This window comes from Eupeodes corollae, chromosome 1 (genome assembly GCF_945859685.1).
Source record: "Eupeodes corollae chromosome 1, idEupCoro1.1, whole genome shotgun sequence".
NCBI lineage: Eukaryota > Metazoa > Arthropoda > Insecta > Diptera > Syrphidae > Eupeodes > Eupeodes corollae.
In genome coordinates this window covers 166943152-166959072 of record NC_079147.1, presented here as the reverse complement: position 1 = coordinate 166959072, position 15921 = coordinate 166943152, and the positions used below count along the sequence as shown (strand labels likewise).

Genomic DNA, 15921 nt, shown 5'->3' with positions numbered 1-15921 from the left:
GCTACTCTTGCCAGCTTGGGGAATGCTAGGTATTTCACGACTTTGGATCTGACTTCAGGGTTTCACCAAATTCCAATGAAACCCGCAGACATTCCTAAGACAGCCTTCTCCACCATGAATGGTAAATATGAGTTCTTGAGATTGCCGTTCGGTCTCAAAAACGCACCGGCTATTTTTCAACGCACAATTGATGATGTGCTGAAGCCATTTATAGGTAAGACATGCTATGTTTATATCGACGATATAATCGTCTTTAGTGAAAATGAAAAACAACACTTACAAAATCTTGACATGATCCTTAAACGGCTTGATGAAGCACATTTAAAAGTGAATCTCGAAAAGACTCATTTTATGGACATTACTGTAGAATTTCTCGGCTATGTCGTAACAGCTAATGGTGTGTTACCAGACAAGAAAAAAATCGAGGCAATACAGAACATACAACCTCCGGTTAATTTGAAAGAACTCAAATCCTTTCTCGGACTAACCTCCTACTATAGGAAATTTATTCAAGACTACGCCAAAGTAGCAAAGCCTTTAACTAATCTCACAAGGGGTGAAAATGCCCAAGTTAAGGCGAACCAGTCGAGAAAAATTCCAGTCCAGTTGGATGAATGTGCCATGAAAGCGTTTAATGATTTAAAAGAACTTCTCACTTCTGCGGAGGTCCTGGCCTTTCCGGACTTCAGCAAAACCTTTATTCTAACAACCGACGCTTCAAACATAGCCATAGGTGCAGTCCTGTCGCAAACAGATGGATGCAAAGAGAGACCCATTGCATTTATCTCAAGATCTCTGACTAGTAGTGAAGAGAACTATGCCACAAACGAAAAGGAAATGTTGGCAATAGTCTGGGCTCTAGATAATCTCAGATCCTATCTGTACGGAGCAAAAAAAATACAAATCTTCACAGACCACCAACCTCTAACCTACGCCCTGGGCAACCGCAATTACAACGCGAAATTGAAACGTTGGAAGGCTAGGATAGAAGAATACAATTGTGAACTGATTTACAAACCGGGTAAATCGAACGTTGTAGCAGACGCGCTTTCAAGGCTTAAAATTGAAAACGAACACTCTTCCAATTCAGCGAAAGCTGAAACGGAATGTGAAGTGAATGCGTTGCATAACGATTCTTCTACGGAATCTGCCTCTGAAGGATCCCGAACCCAGACAGCCACAGAATGTGCCTCTTCTACAGAATCTCCTATTGGCGAATTAGCCTCCACTGAGTCCGCTGATGAAACAATGCACAGTGCCGAACAAGATTCTACGGATCTGATTCCACATGTGGAGGTTCCCCTTAATGTGTTTAGAAACCAGATAATTATCAACGTAGCGAATGCTACTGCCGATTCTTATGAGGAACCACATCCTGGTTATTCACGACACTATTTTACAACACCATATTTAGACAAAGTAGCCCTTACAGATGCCCTGAAAGCGAAACTGCAACCTAACATTATCAACGGTATTAAAATTCCAGAGCTCTGCATGGAACTTCTGCAGAAAGTTTATTTAGAGACCTTTTCAGGATACAAAATTAGACTGACGCAAAGATTGGTAAAAGATGTTACGGACGAGAATCAAATTTGGGAACTGATTAGCAATGAGCATAAACGAGCTCATAGAAATGCTAGAGAGAACAAAGAACAACTCTTAGAAAAATATTACTTCCCGAAAATGAACAGCTTAATAACACGATACGTTAAGACCTGTGACATCTGTCTCGCCAATAAGTACGATAGGCACCCAGCCACTCCAATGATTCAGCCTACTCCTGTCCCATCTTATCCTTGTGAGATATTGCACATGGACATTATGGAAATTCAGGGTGAGAAATTTATATCTTGCATTGATAAATTTTCCAAATTTGCCAAGCTATTCCATATTAAAAACAAGTCTTCTATCTATCTCAGAGACAAAATTATTAAAATACTTCATTATTTCACCGTACCAAAAATATTGGTTACCGACAATGAAAGAAGTTTTCTTAGTCCTATAATGACTAACTTCATGAAAATGTTAGACATTAAAATGTATCAAACTCCGGTCAACCGTAGTGAGGCAAATGGCCAAGTTGAGAGATTTCACTCAAAAATTCTTGAAATCTATCGATGTTTGAGGGCTGAATTCAAGGAGTTGAAGCTTAGGGAATTATTGAACATCTCTGTAGATCGTTACAACAATACCATCCATTCCGTGACAGAGCGGAAACCATCCGATATGTTTTTTAACAGAAGTAACAGAGTCAACTTCCAAAACATGGCCAATTTTAGAATAAAAGTCAACCAAGAGTTGAGAGAAAAAATACGAAAAAAGCAGAAAAACAAGAATGAATGGTTCAATAAAAAAAGGTCAAGTCCAAAAAAATTTAAAAAAGGCGACATAGTTTACACTTCCTTTAAAAAGATCCAGGGTAAGCATAAACCCTTGTATCGAAAGGAAGTTGTGGCCAAAGATAATAAGGTCACTATCATAACAGACACAGGTCGCAAAATCCATAAGTCACACCTAAAAAATATATAGCACAAAAACGAGCACACACATACAAACATGCATTTAAAAAATTAAAAAATGCACCTAAAAACAAACATGCATGTAAAAAATAAAAAATGCACATACTCAAATGTACTATTCAATATCAATACATGATAAAACCTTAAAAGCACACAATTCATGCTTAGTACAATGTACTTATATTGTAAAAAAAAAAAAAAGGAAAAAAAAAAAAAAGGGTGAATGGCAACTAATACGCAAAAATGTTAATAAAATACATTCATTATGTTTAAAGTATACACATACACAGTATACGTATTTTTAGCATTTTAAATTCTCGAACTAATATTGTATTAATTAAAATATTTTTACAGTTGTTTTTTCCATTAGCATAACCTTGATGATTTATTTTAAGTCAAAATTATCGAATTGAATTATTAAACATAATACTTAACTTTTTACTTAATTACTTTAATTTTTAAATTTGTCTCCCATTAGCATAGTATTTATCAATTATTAATTTTTAGCCGAATTATTACCATTTAACAGAATCTTATTCCTAACGGCCGTGCAAGGATACAGCATCTTCGAGTACAAATCACCAATGGTCACCATAAAAGAAGGACAAGGCTGGATTATCAATGGACATTTCAAACTGGTGCATATGATTCCTCTGGACAAATTTGATGAGCTATTAAGCAAAGTAACAGAAAGTGTCAACAGGGAAATCATACAAAAGGAAAAGAAGAACATCGCTCTTCATCACATTACTCAACTTCATGAACGTCTAGATTCTCTAAAGGGAAGAGCTCAAAGAAGTAAAAGGTCTATTAACTGGATAGGTTCAGCATGGAAATGGTTGGCAGGGAATCCTGATGCAGAAGATTGGGACCAGGTCTTAAGGAACGAAGAAGACATAGTTAATAATAATAACCAGCAGTACAGAATTAACGAGAGGATCCTGAAAATAACTAATGACATCACTGAAAAACTTAATTGGGTTATGAACAGTACTGCAAATCAAGTAGCCACGTCAAACAGAGCAATGCTTGAGCAAAATATCATAGATGAACTTCTTGTCTTAAAAGAGGAAGTAAATGAAATCGTTCGTGCGTGTCAGATGGCGAGAAGCGGTATCGTGAATACGAATCTCCTTGACCAAGGAGAAATCAACAGAGTCATCAGCGAATTTGAAACTTTACCATATACGAACATCATTGAAGCCTTACAATTTGGCAGACCTTCCGTCTACACCAATAATTCTTTACTGTTGTATGTTCTTTCGATGCCAAAGGTTAGTGAAATTGAATATAACTTACTGCTAACCAGAGCATCCATCATAGAAGAGAAACAAGTAGACCTACCATTTTCAAGAATTTTGGCGAACCATAAAGAATCTTATGGAATAAAATCGGATTGCCTGAGTATAAGCAACATGACAGTCTGTGATGAAACTTCCTTAGAAAAATTAGATGAAGACGGATGCATCGTTCGGCTGTTTAAAGGAGGACATGCCAGCTGTAAAATACGATCGAACTCAGCCGTGGTTATCGAGCTGATCAAAGATAATACCATATTCGTTACTAACTTTAATGGAGTGCTAACTAGTAAAGAGACCCAGAAAACGCTCTCTGGGACTTACCTGATTCAACTTCATAACGAGTCAATCCAGCTAAACAACAAAACATTTTCTAGTCTGGGTACAACTTCACTTCAAGCGTTACCTTCTGTCTTAACAAATACTTCCGTGATGGAGCACCAAGTTGATATCGAATACCTTCGCAACATGAACCTGAAGAACATCAAGATCCTAAGTGGCCTAACTAATCGACTAAAAACATACACGGCCACGGATGTAGCGATCCTCCTTACACTCGCATTAGTAATTTTGATGATATGGCGTAAACTCTATAGGAAGATTGACTTACCAAAAATCCAGATACTTCCTTCACCAATGATGCATACCCCTAACATCTCATCTTAAAACATTGATCTACGGGACGTAGATTTTTAAAGGGGGATCATGATTTGCCAGCTAAGCAAATCATAACAGAAAATTATAAGTTCCCACGATTGGTGGGTATCGAGTAACGGTGCATGGAGGTCAATATGATTGGCGGGTGTCAAATAACGGGTTTAATGCACGAGCATGGTCGCTGACCATGCAAATCACCATCGTATGTGAACAGCGCGCCGTTAGGTGTAATTTTAGGGTATTAGTTAAGTTACTGTTAGTTCAATTTTAGCTGGTGAACAATAAACATTAATTAATTTAATCGTAAAACGAATATAGACTAGACTTTCATTTCGATAGTAAGTCGGACGGTTGGGCTGGCCCCTCAGGGGCCGGCGCGGCGTCCGCGTTTTTTTAGGATCCTCCATCAGAGAATCCTTAATTAAGTATTAAACATTTTTTTTTAATTTATTTTTGTTTTTGTTTTTTTTTTATCATTATTATTAATTTTTGTAGCTTGACTTGTTTATTTATTTTTAATATTTACTTTGAAGTATTTACTTCAAATTTGTCGTGAATTTTCAACCCCATATTAGTGTTTGCTTGTATATGTAATCATAACAATTAAAACATCCTTTTTTGTTATATAAAAATATATTGATTGTTCGGCATTACAATATTTAATACCAACAACATTTATGAAACTCTTTAGCCGAGCCAAAGCCAAAAGTCTGGCGGTCCTTCTGTGGTTCAATAAAAGAAACTTCCGAGGCCAGCGACGTCAAGCTGTTTCGAAATGCGAATAGTTCCTAAACAATTTTAAGGGAAGAATATCTGAATTTGCTACTCACTTTCCTGTCAGCTCTCTAACAGCAACTTGTAACAATCACGTACGTTAAAGTAACACATTCACAAGGTCTTATCACAAGAGACAAGCTACAATGGGCCCTCAACGCCTCCGAATCTGCAGGACCCGATGGTATAATACGAAGCTGAACTACAAAAAGCCTAAACATAATTGTACCAATCCTTGGGGCAATTTTCTATCCTCTCCTCTGGAATCTGGTGGGAAATGAAATCCTTACTAGTCTGGATGTGGAGTGTTTTAGAGTGATTGCCTATGCGGATGACATTGCTACTGCGCGCCGGTTTCAGGAAAGTATCTTAACACCCTAAAACAACTCTTACAAAATGCCTTAAACAAATTAATACTTTGGGCTGATCGGTGTGGACTGGGTGTCAACCCACACAAAACAGAATTAGTACTATTTTTGAGGAAATACAAAATTCTCATCTGTGGAACTTTAAACCCTACTCTACCTTACACTTTTTGATATATTAAGCAAACAAATAGCTGCAAGCTATGTTTTTAGCCTCAAAACTTCGCCGCAGTGGGTTAATAACAACATTGGCCACTCCGTTATTCTTAAGTATTTAGAATCAATTCCAAAGTACACAGACTACCCCTTCCCCCAACTGCAATTCGACAGAAACTTTCAGATGATTTCTTTACCATCCAGATCTTTCCTCATCTCTCATTTCGCCTTCCCAATTATTGTTGCGTGTTCCAGGCGGAACTTTTGACTATAAAAGAAGTCTTGTCCTGGCTTTAAGAAAACGAGATATCAACATCTGTTATCCATATTTCCTGAGTTAGTCAGACCGCTATCAAATCTCTGGACTCTTTCTCTTCCAGCTCTTTAACATTCTAAACTTGTCGATCATCTCTAATGGAGAAGGGACAACAATTTAATATTCAGCTTTGCTGGGTGACGGGTCATAGAGACTTTCCAGGAAACTGTAAAGCAGATGAACTCGCCACGAATGGTACAGTACAAACCATTGTACCACGTTTGGCAAACCAATTGCTACATGCAAGCCATTACTATCATTAACATCAATTGGAATAACACTTGTCTTGTCACGAAAAACGTCTGGCCTAGACTAGATTCAAAGCACTCAAGGTGCTTGCTATCTTAGCAGATCGCATATAAGCTTGATAATCGGAGTCATAACCAGGCACTGTGTAATAGGAAATCACACCACACGGCTAGGTGTGGTGTGATAATAAATTTTGCAGAAGCTGTATGGATGAGGAAGAAGAGGAAACACCTTTTCACCTCCTCTATAAATTCCCTGCTCTATATCAAAAACTACCTCAGATATTTTGGTCAGATCTTTTATTTACCTAGGCCAAACTATTGGTTTTGTCATGAGGTGGACTTTTACAAAAATATATTTTAGCTGTAAGAAATTTGTCTTTCAATACCTTACCTAACTTAGCTACAAACTGAAAGAATCAACTTTGGTTAAGAAAGTTTTTTTTAAGCTTGATCACCTTTAAAGTAGTTGAGATAAAACTGAATTCAAAAATGTAAAAAAAACCTACACCTGCTTATTTTGTTACAGTAGTTTTTGTTTACATAAAAATTCGTAAAAGCTAATGTAGAATAAACTTTTTTGATCTAAAATCTTTAAGACCTTTTCTATTATTATATTTCAGTATATTGAGAGGCAAGATCTCATGGAAACATTCAAATGTTGCGTGATTGAAGAATTATTGAAACCACAATAAAGAAATTTTACAAACAACAAAATTCAAAATTAATACCCAGAGGAATGAAAACTACAATTCTGTGATAATACAACTACTGGCTTCGTTTGTTAGTTATTGTTTTGTATGTTGCATTATCATTCATTTGACAATAAAAATAAAAATTGCAGCACAAAAATATAAAAATGTTAAACTAATGAATGGTGTGTGAATTGGTCAAATTTATTTAGGTAGATGTCAGTTTTGAAATAAAACTGTTTAATAGTTTTTTCAATAGCTGGAATGGTTTGCTTTGAAGTGTCATGGACTCGACAAATTGTTGGCATCTACTGACCAGAGTGTAGTTCTATTGTTTATGAATTTCAAGACATAGTTGGTGTCTATTGTTTGAAAACCTTGTTAGCTAAATATTTTCCTAGATCCACTCACAAATTCTTAATTGGGTTGAGGTCCAAATAGTGAGAAAACCAGAATAGAACAGAGATTCGTTGATCGCGAATCCCAGCACACTCACTATTTTTAAAGAGTGCTTGAGTTCGTTATCTTGCGGAAAATGACATCTAAGTTACAAGTTGTCCTCGGCATACGAAAGCATTACCTCTTTCAAAATATCACGATAAGTTTTCTTTTTCATGATATCATGAACAACACCAAATTAAGAAAAGCAACAACATATTATGCTGCTACCGCCTCAGTGTTTTACTGTTGCCTAATAGGTTACTTTTTGTTTCATCACTTCAAAGAATGGGCAGGTTCAGACAACATAAAGGACTTATTTGTATAACTGTATACTTTGAATATTTTAACAGAAGCAACTAGTTCGTTTTTCAAGTGTTATGAATTTAAAATTAATACCCTTTCTTCACAAACCTCTACCTTCAGTTCATAGGGCAAAAATTACCGAAAACATTATTATTTACAAAACACTTCTCAGGCAAGCTACAAGTCCATCAAGATTTGTATTTTGTATTGTAAAAAAATATTACTTGTTTTTTTTTGTTTAATCTGCAAGGAACCCTATTAAAAACAGCATTCAATGAAATTGTGCAGAAAATAAACAAATCATAGAGTAATAAAGTCTAGCTTTCAGTTTAGTGAAAAAATATATGTAATGAGTTATGACAGAAGAAGACTTGATAGATATAGGGAGATTTTTCTCGCCTAACTTTCTAGTCAACTTTGCATTAAAATTGCCTTAATATGAAGGTAATTCTTTGGCAGCTGTACTGAAACTTGCCTAACTTTTAAGTGCCTTATGTCGCCTGAAGCTGTCCATTATTGGAAGGTATTGGCATCTGGCCAATCAGATATTAGAAACTTGCCTTACTTATAAGTCCCTTATTTCGTCTGAACCTGCCCATTCCCTATAATTGCTGTGTAGATTTCAAAAATACGATCGGAATTTGAATTCAAAATCAGAAATAAAAATAAAATCCGAAAGGATCTTAAGAAAGCGTAAATTCAAGATTTCTCAAAACTTAATTAACAAGAATTTCCAGAAACTAAGTAAATTGATTTAAGTTTTTCCTAAAATATAGAGGATATTTTGTGTCTTACTTAAGCCTTAAAAACCGTTTTTGGTTGTCTCTAGCATAAAACCTAAAGACCTATACAAATTTTAAGGCGAGATTCGGATTCAATAGAACTTAACCCAAAAAAAAACTATTGTTTTGTTTGTGTGGCTGAAAAAGAAACGTGATTTTGTTACTTTTTAAAACCGTGTTTAAGTCTTTGTTTCAACCCCAAGAGGCTAGTTACAAAAAATAAATAATTAAAAATTTGTCAATCCAATACTTTGCATGTTTTACTACAACTAAAAATCTCCTATTAAGGATAGGTTATCGCAAAAGCACTTCACATTCACCATTTTGAAACTAACCGCGTAAAAAAAGCAGTTTTCGATTCATTTTGTAGCATTTCTGAAAAACATGACTGCAGACCATCTTCAAATGATGATTTTATCTCAATCATGTGCAGGAGACCATTAAAACGCAGAAGATTTTCGGCATATTAACTTGACGAATGTCAGCTAGAAAAATTTCAGCATGAATATCTGAAAGACAAGGCCACTGAGAAGGCCTTGCTTGAGGTAGTGCGTACCATTGAGAAGACAATTCAATATAATAGTCTTGCTACCTTCCTAGACGTAGAAGGTGCTTTCAATAACGTCCTTACTGAATCGATTCACGAATCACTTACTCACTTCGGGGAAGAGGTTTTTATTCAAGAATGGATAATTTCTATGCTAAGTGATAGAAGGATTCAAGCTTCGTTAGGTAACACAATCTCTTCTCAAAATGTGAGTAGAGGAATACACAAGAGTGGTGTTTTCTCCCCTCTTATTAGTCATGAATAAAATCCTTATAAAATTAAAAACTTTTGGGGTGAAGGCGGTACCTTATGCTGATGGCTTGGTTGTACTGGTATCGTGAAAGTTCCGAAATCCCGGAGATGGCTCTGAAGAAAGTTAGCAGATGGGCCACGAGTAGTGGACTAAACTGATTCTCTTTACGACCAAAACTTAACGCGAAATATCTAAGAGTTATTCTAGATCCCAAACTAAACTGGAAAGTAAACATTAAAGTACGGGCTAAGAAGGCCTGCATCGCCTTTTACCCCTTTTTTTAAATCAAAGATAATATTGTGAAAGTACTCAGCTGTTGTATGTCATATTTAGTCTATTGGATTGTGTGGTGGCATGCGCTTAGCGAGAAAAACATTATGGAGAAAATAAGGAAGGTTCAAGAAATAGCAAGTGTCGGCAATCAGTAGATAGCAATGAGAAGCATTTAAAATACTTAAATCAAACTTAAACAAAAATAGAAATACTGCTATTTGCACTGACAGCCAATTCTACCAGAACATTCTCTATACTGGATAACAACGTCATGAACTCTTGAGCCTCCACTCCAACTTCCGTGTCACTCTTATCTGGGTTACAGGTCATAGTGGCATTGATGGAAATTAACCGTCCTTCATGGCTCACTTGCGGAGAAGGTAACTATTTCTCTTGTAGCTATGAAGAGCAGCCAAGAAAATATGGCCGTTCTATTGAACTTTTATGCAGGACCAGGTATGATATAGCTAGGGTCACTGCAATATGTACCGGACATTGCCAGATAGGAGAGCACCAAAGTTAAATATTTCTCACAATACCCACGCCGAAGCTGCGGAGACCAACATGAAAGGGAAACTGTGATTCACTTACACTGTAAATGTACTAACCTGGGTAGTTCTAGAATATAAAGCTTCAGAAGGTCATTCCTTAAAGATCTTGATGAACTTTCTGGGATCAAAATCAAAGACCTGATTTCCTTTCTGAATGCGACGAAATGACTGCTAATTGTGTTACGGGAGCATCCTTCTTCATTTCTGCGTAAAGCAGTACTGTCAAATCTCTTAAGATATCCTCGTCATGAAAAACTGGGGTTATATTGATACAAATGAACATTTGCTTTTCATGTAACTCAAAAAACGAACAATTAATAGGGGGGACTAAGGTGGGACTGCAGCCCCGGGCCCCGCGGAAACGAGGCCCCCATCCGATTTAGAAATTTAAACCGTAAACCCGCGATATTCAAACTATACAATCTAATAAACCCCAAAATTAAAAACCAAAATTAGTTTAAAATTAAACCACAAAATCCAAACTCGAAAGCTATATACCCCAAAAATGTTATACCCATATAGCCCAACTCTCAATTAATCCCATAAACTTCAAACCCACATAGCTCAACTTGCTAGTATCTCCAAAAAGTCAAACCCACAGAGCCTAAATGCCCAATTATAATAGTACCTTATTAATTCTTGATTAAGAGAGGTGTGCGAATTGAGCGTTAAAGTACATTTCGATACTAGTGTCGTAAAATTTAGAATTATTAATTTCCACGAGTCCGCTTTGAGTTTAACAAGCTAAAAATAGTGAAATAAATTTTGCCGCAGAAGTATTGAATCGTGTTTTTCGACACAACGTACGTAAAGTTCAATTTTCCGAAACCCTCCCGTGGGCAAAATTCAACTTTACGCGAATAACGCGTATCTAAAAATTAATGTTCGACTTAAAGGTAAAGGTTCGAATTGAAATATTTTACTACTAGTTTTTTTTTAAAGAGGCGACACTCGAGAAGAAAAAAAACAAACAAAATTTACGAATACATATCAAAGCATGTTATTGACGCCTTGAAAATATATAGCGGTAAGGTCTTCAAGTCCAGTCGTGACTCGCGAGTGTGCAGACGCACTCTGCACGAGAGAAAAAACTAATCGAAAAAAAAACTAATAATATTCGTAACAAATCCTATAGCTAATTGTGAAGCAGAAAGAAATTCCTCAGTCCTTAAAACAATACAAAATATGTACTGATCTTCGATGTTGGATGAAAGATTATCATCTTTAACTCGTTTAGCAATCAAATCCGAATTATTAAGATCGATGGAGTTCAATGATCTGATTCAAGATTTTGTAGAAATTAAATAATTTTTAACCTTTCCTAATTACTACATAATTTGTTATTTTTAATTTTTAGAGTTTTGAATAATCAAAAAGAAATGGTCTGACGGTTTTGAGTTCATGGTTTACGATTTCTTATTTGCGATTGCAAAATGAACACATTTAATTTTTCAAAAACGGGTATCAAAAATTCTTAATCTTGGGGGATAGCTTCTTGGACTTTCGATGCGTCAACTCCTCGGCGCATCGTCTCTGAGAGCGTGGACTTCTGAGCCCCGGATTATTGGGTTGGCTCGCTTGGGGTTTAGGATGCTTTGGTTTATTGGGTTGGCTCGCTTGAGTCTTAGGACACTCTGGGTTATGAGGGGTTGGCTTGCTTGGGTTTTATATCTTCTTAGGAGGCCTCACATTTGAAATAGCCCCGGACCCCCATTTTACTTACTCCGGGCCTGCGCATGCGTTACAGAATCTGAGATACCTTTTTGGCACAATTGTTGGTTTTTGAAAAAATAACTACATGCATATGTATATCGTAGGTACTTCTCAAATCAGCTTTAAATAAAACGTTCAAACTATGTGTGTAGATCCCCGTTTCTTTGGCTTTAATAAAATATAGTTTTTAACACATTTCTAGTTTACTTTCTAAGAAATATCGGCATCAATTACTTAGTTTCTGAAAAGGACTTTAGGTATGGTGTTGGTGTTGACTTTAAAACCAACTTTTATTGAAAGTCCAACATAGGCAAGGAATTTTTGTATTTGTATCAGTGGCGTTTAACTAACAAATTCACAATAACAACATTTATTTAATTCATGGGTCAAAAATTACTAATTTTTTTTGATAAACAAGTTTGAAATTTTGAAATATCACTTGGACATTTATTTCACAGTCTACACCACTTAGAAGTTTTAATGGATTTAAACAGTGTATAAGAGACGAAATGAAACCTATCACATAAAATGGTCCAGTTTTTGGAACATAAACATTTTGTGGATATAAAAGCTTATAGTGAAACTTTATGCAAAACATATAATTAATTAAGAAACTTTTTTTTCAAAATTTTAGAGCAAAGCATACAAATTATTTATTTATTGTTATTTTCTTATTTCTGTTCCTTAAAATGTATTAAATTTAAGATCAAATTATTTCTTTGACCAATTAGAATGAAATTGCATTTGTTAACAGTATTTATTTATGTGTATTTAAATTTATTATTTTTTGTATTAAATTATTTATATTCTTTACTCTACGGCCTTTGCCTATTTATTTGTTGTTAACTAAATTGATTATTGTTTTATGTTGCCAAAATTTAATTTTATATCTTTATTATTTATTTATTTTTGTTGTTTATTGGTAAGAAATCATTTTTGTTCGTATATTTTTTGTGTATATAGGTACTTAAAAATTGAATAAAGATTTTATTTTGTTAATATTTTGTTTCAGCTTTAGTTTTTTTTGTGTTTTTGACGCTCGCTTTTTAAAAAGACTACGGTAAGACAATAAATACAGACAAAAGATAAAGACAATTTTATACTAAAATAATTGATCGGTGCCTAGAAAGGAAGCCAAGTGAAATAAGCAGTTGGTTGCAATAATGGTTTCAAAGGGGGGGGGGGTCATAGGAATTATGAACCCCCACCTCGGATAGTATTTTTTTTTAATTTTCGTAAGAATTCATACCCTGAATAAGGTTTTTAACGATTGCGTCGTTCAAATTATCCCACTCCTCGATCAAAACAGATCTCAGCCACTCTCGGAAAGAGCTGGTCGCTTCCTTATCATTTTTCCTAGCAGATCCTAAACATGTTCGATAGGAATGATGTCCGGGCTCATAGCAGGCCATCAGTTAGATTTTAACTTCTTCCTAATAAATGGTGCAGACCGAACCACATAATCATCCTCAATGTTGCTGAATTAATAATTGAAATTCACAGATCCTTCCACGATGCACAGCTTAGTTTTTCCGTGCATGGACATTTCTACCCACACCATGAATTAACCTCCATTCCTTTAAACAAGTGGATAGTTGAAAAACATATTAAACGTTCTTCATATCTTGATGTAAACACACTTAACGAAGCATTTGCCTCACGACCGTCACCTTTATAAATTTTGGATCAAAGCTTTCTACAACATCAATAGAATCTAATGCTCGAAAACTGAAACCAGGATGATCTAGTCTTTCGCAAACGAGACACCCTCAGAAGTGACTGCGCTTTTGAACGTAACTGAAGACATAATGCAATCGTTGGATAAGGATGATGTAACTTTTTTGGTTCTACTTCATTTCTCCAAGGCATTTGACACAGTTAATCATGTCATACTTATGCAGCAGTTTAATTTGTTTAACAGACGCCACAAAGCTCATATATTCATATTTAAACAAAAGAAAACAAGCAGTCCAAGCTGGTGACAGTTTGTCCAATTTTCTACCAACGTTATCTGGCGTTCCTCAAGGATCGATACTGGGTCCTTTACTATTCTTAGTGTATGTAAATGAACTAACATCTTTGATCGATAATAGTTCCTGTCACTTGTAGGCCGATGACGTCCAACTATATCTAAGGTGTCCTCTCGGAGTTATTGACAATGGAGCCTCTAATGTCAATGAGTACCTTGAGAAAATTTTAAATTGTTACCATTGAAATGGTCTTTTTTTGAATCCGAATGCTTAGTTATCTCAAGAAAGAACTTAGATCTTGTTTACTTTAATCAAATTATGTTAAGTAATGATCCAATTCAATACATACGTACAGAGTGCAATGAACCTTGGCGTTACATTTATTCGATTTTTGACTTGGGACGATCTCATAAACGGACTTGTTGGCAAAATGTATGGTGCTCTACGTACACTTTGGTAACCCAGTATTTTACGCCAGTGAAAACACGAATACAGCAGCAAAGACCTTGCTTATACCTATTTTGATTTATGGATTTGACTCCGAAAAGATTGTAGAAGGCTTTTTAATCATGCAAAAACGACTAGATATCCCCAAGACTGGGACTTCTATAAGGATTCCCTCAAAAAGTATAAACAAGAACTGAGAATAGCCAAAAGATCCTCATGGAGATCCTTCTGTAGCTCAATAGAAGGATCCTCGGAGGCATTAAGGATAAGGAAGATTCTCTCGACTAATCCAACCGTGCCTAGTTGTCTTAAAAACTCGGATGGTTCATGGACTAACTCTTGCCAAGAAACAATAAAATCGATTACTGCAACTGAGGTAAAATCAAAGCTTGTTTCATGCTGCCTCGAAGAGCTTAAAGTTCTTGGCGCACAGCACAACATAAGACTCTGCTGGATCCCAGGCCACAGCGATATACTAGCCAACGAGAAAGCCGATGAGCTCAAGCTCAGCTAGTTAGCACCCCTACGTGTTATTTAAAACAGGAAATCTCAAAAAGAATAACTATCAAGGCCGATGCAAGGTGGAACCTTCTTGACACCTGCGGCACTACAAAAAAGATCCTGTTTTAACAAACAAAGAACGAAAAGAATTATGCAGCTACACAAGGGATCACTTCTATCTCTTGTGAGTATAATCACCGGACATAATCTGTTAGGTTATCGTATGAAAAATATGAGAATCAGTTCAGATGATCTATGCAGAGGATGCGGTGCCGAGGAGGTGCATGAAGACGATCCGCCCTTTCTGTGTCACGGTCCCGCTCTCCCATCAAAGGAAGAAACTGCTTTGCAACTATTTCTTCAGGGATTTAGAAGAACTTTCTAGTACGCCAGGTACTAACATTCTGAACTTCTTCAAAGCCTCTAAATGGCTTGACTAACTGAACACATAGGTTTTTCTTATTAGCTTGAGTAGCAGTACTCACGGGTATTGATCTAAGTGTGACGGTAAAGACATCAACTGTCAGCCCCTCAACCTAACCTAACCTATGGGGCATGTTGACACCTCCAAAACAAATAGAATAAAACTAATTATTTCACCTTCTTTAAGTGAAATAAGACCACCTCCTGAAAATTGGCTTTATTTCATGGCACCTAACTGATCTAGTTATTATAATTCATATTCTTTATATCAATACCGATGGATATGGACCAGAATTTTTGTTATAGTTTCCGTTTGCTTTTGATGTCGTAAATGTTTTAAATAACTATTAAACCTGTGAATCAGAAATAAGGCACTTAACTTAGTTAACATCATAAAGAAGATATCTTTTTTGTTTTCATTTGGCAAAGTATTTTAAAATATTGTGTCATTATTAATTTATATTCTATATTACAGTCCGTTGCTAAATCAGAAGGATGGGATGCCTTTAAACACTGTTTGAGACAAGAAATCAAACAAAACAGGAAATAGAATACTTACGCTACTTTTATTTCTTTATTAATTGAATGTTATAGCAAAAATCAACTCTTTGCCTTTTACTTCCAAAACTAACAGACCAATAATTTCTAGCTATACAAGATGTGACTCAAATTGTGTTTTATTTATTTTTTAT

At 35.7% G+C, this 15921-nt stretch overlaps 1 protein-coding gene across 9 annotated transcripts in view; it reads left to right on the top strand.

The window, feature by feature from the left end:
- Positions 1 to 15921, top strand: part of LOC129943338 (calcium uptake protein 3, mitochondrial) — a 63101-nt gene extending 47180 nt beyond the window's left edge. For 2 of the 9 annotated variants that reach the window (XM_056052696.1, XM_056052697.1), the window contains exon 9: positions 3049 to 3318. In XM_056052696.1, the coding sequence (XP_055908671.1) occupies positions 3049 to 3186 (138 nt within the window). In that variant the 3' untranslated portion in view covers positions 3187 to 3318. Of the gene's footprint in view, positions 1 to 3048; positions 3321 to 6956; positions 12769 to 15704 lie in introns of those variants that run through there. The other 7 variants (XM_056052690.1, XM_056052698.1, XM_056052692.1 and 4 more) reach the window with 7 other exon arrangements.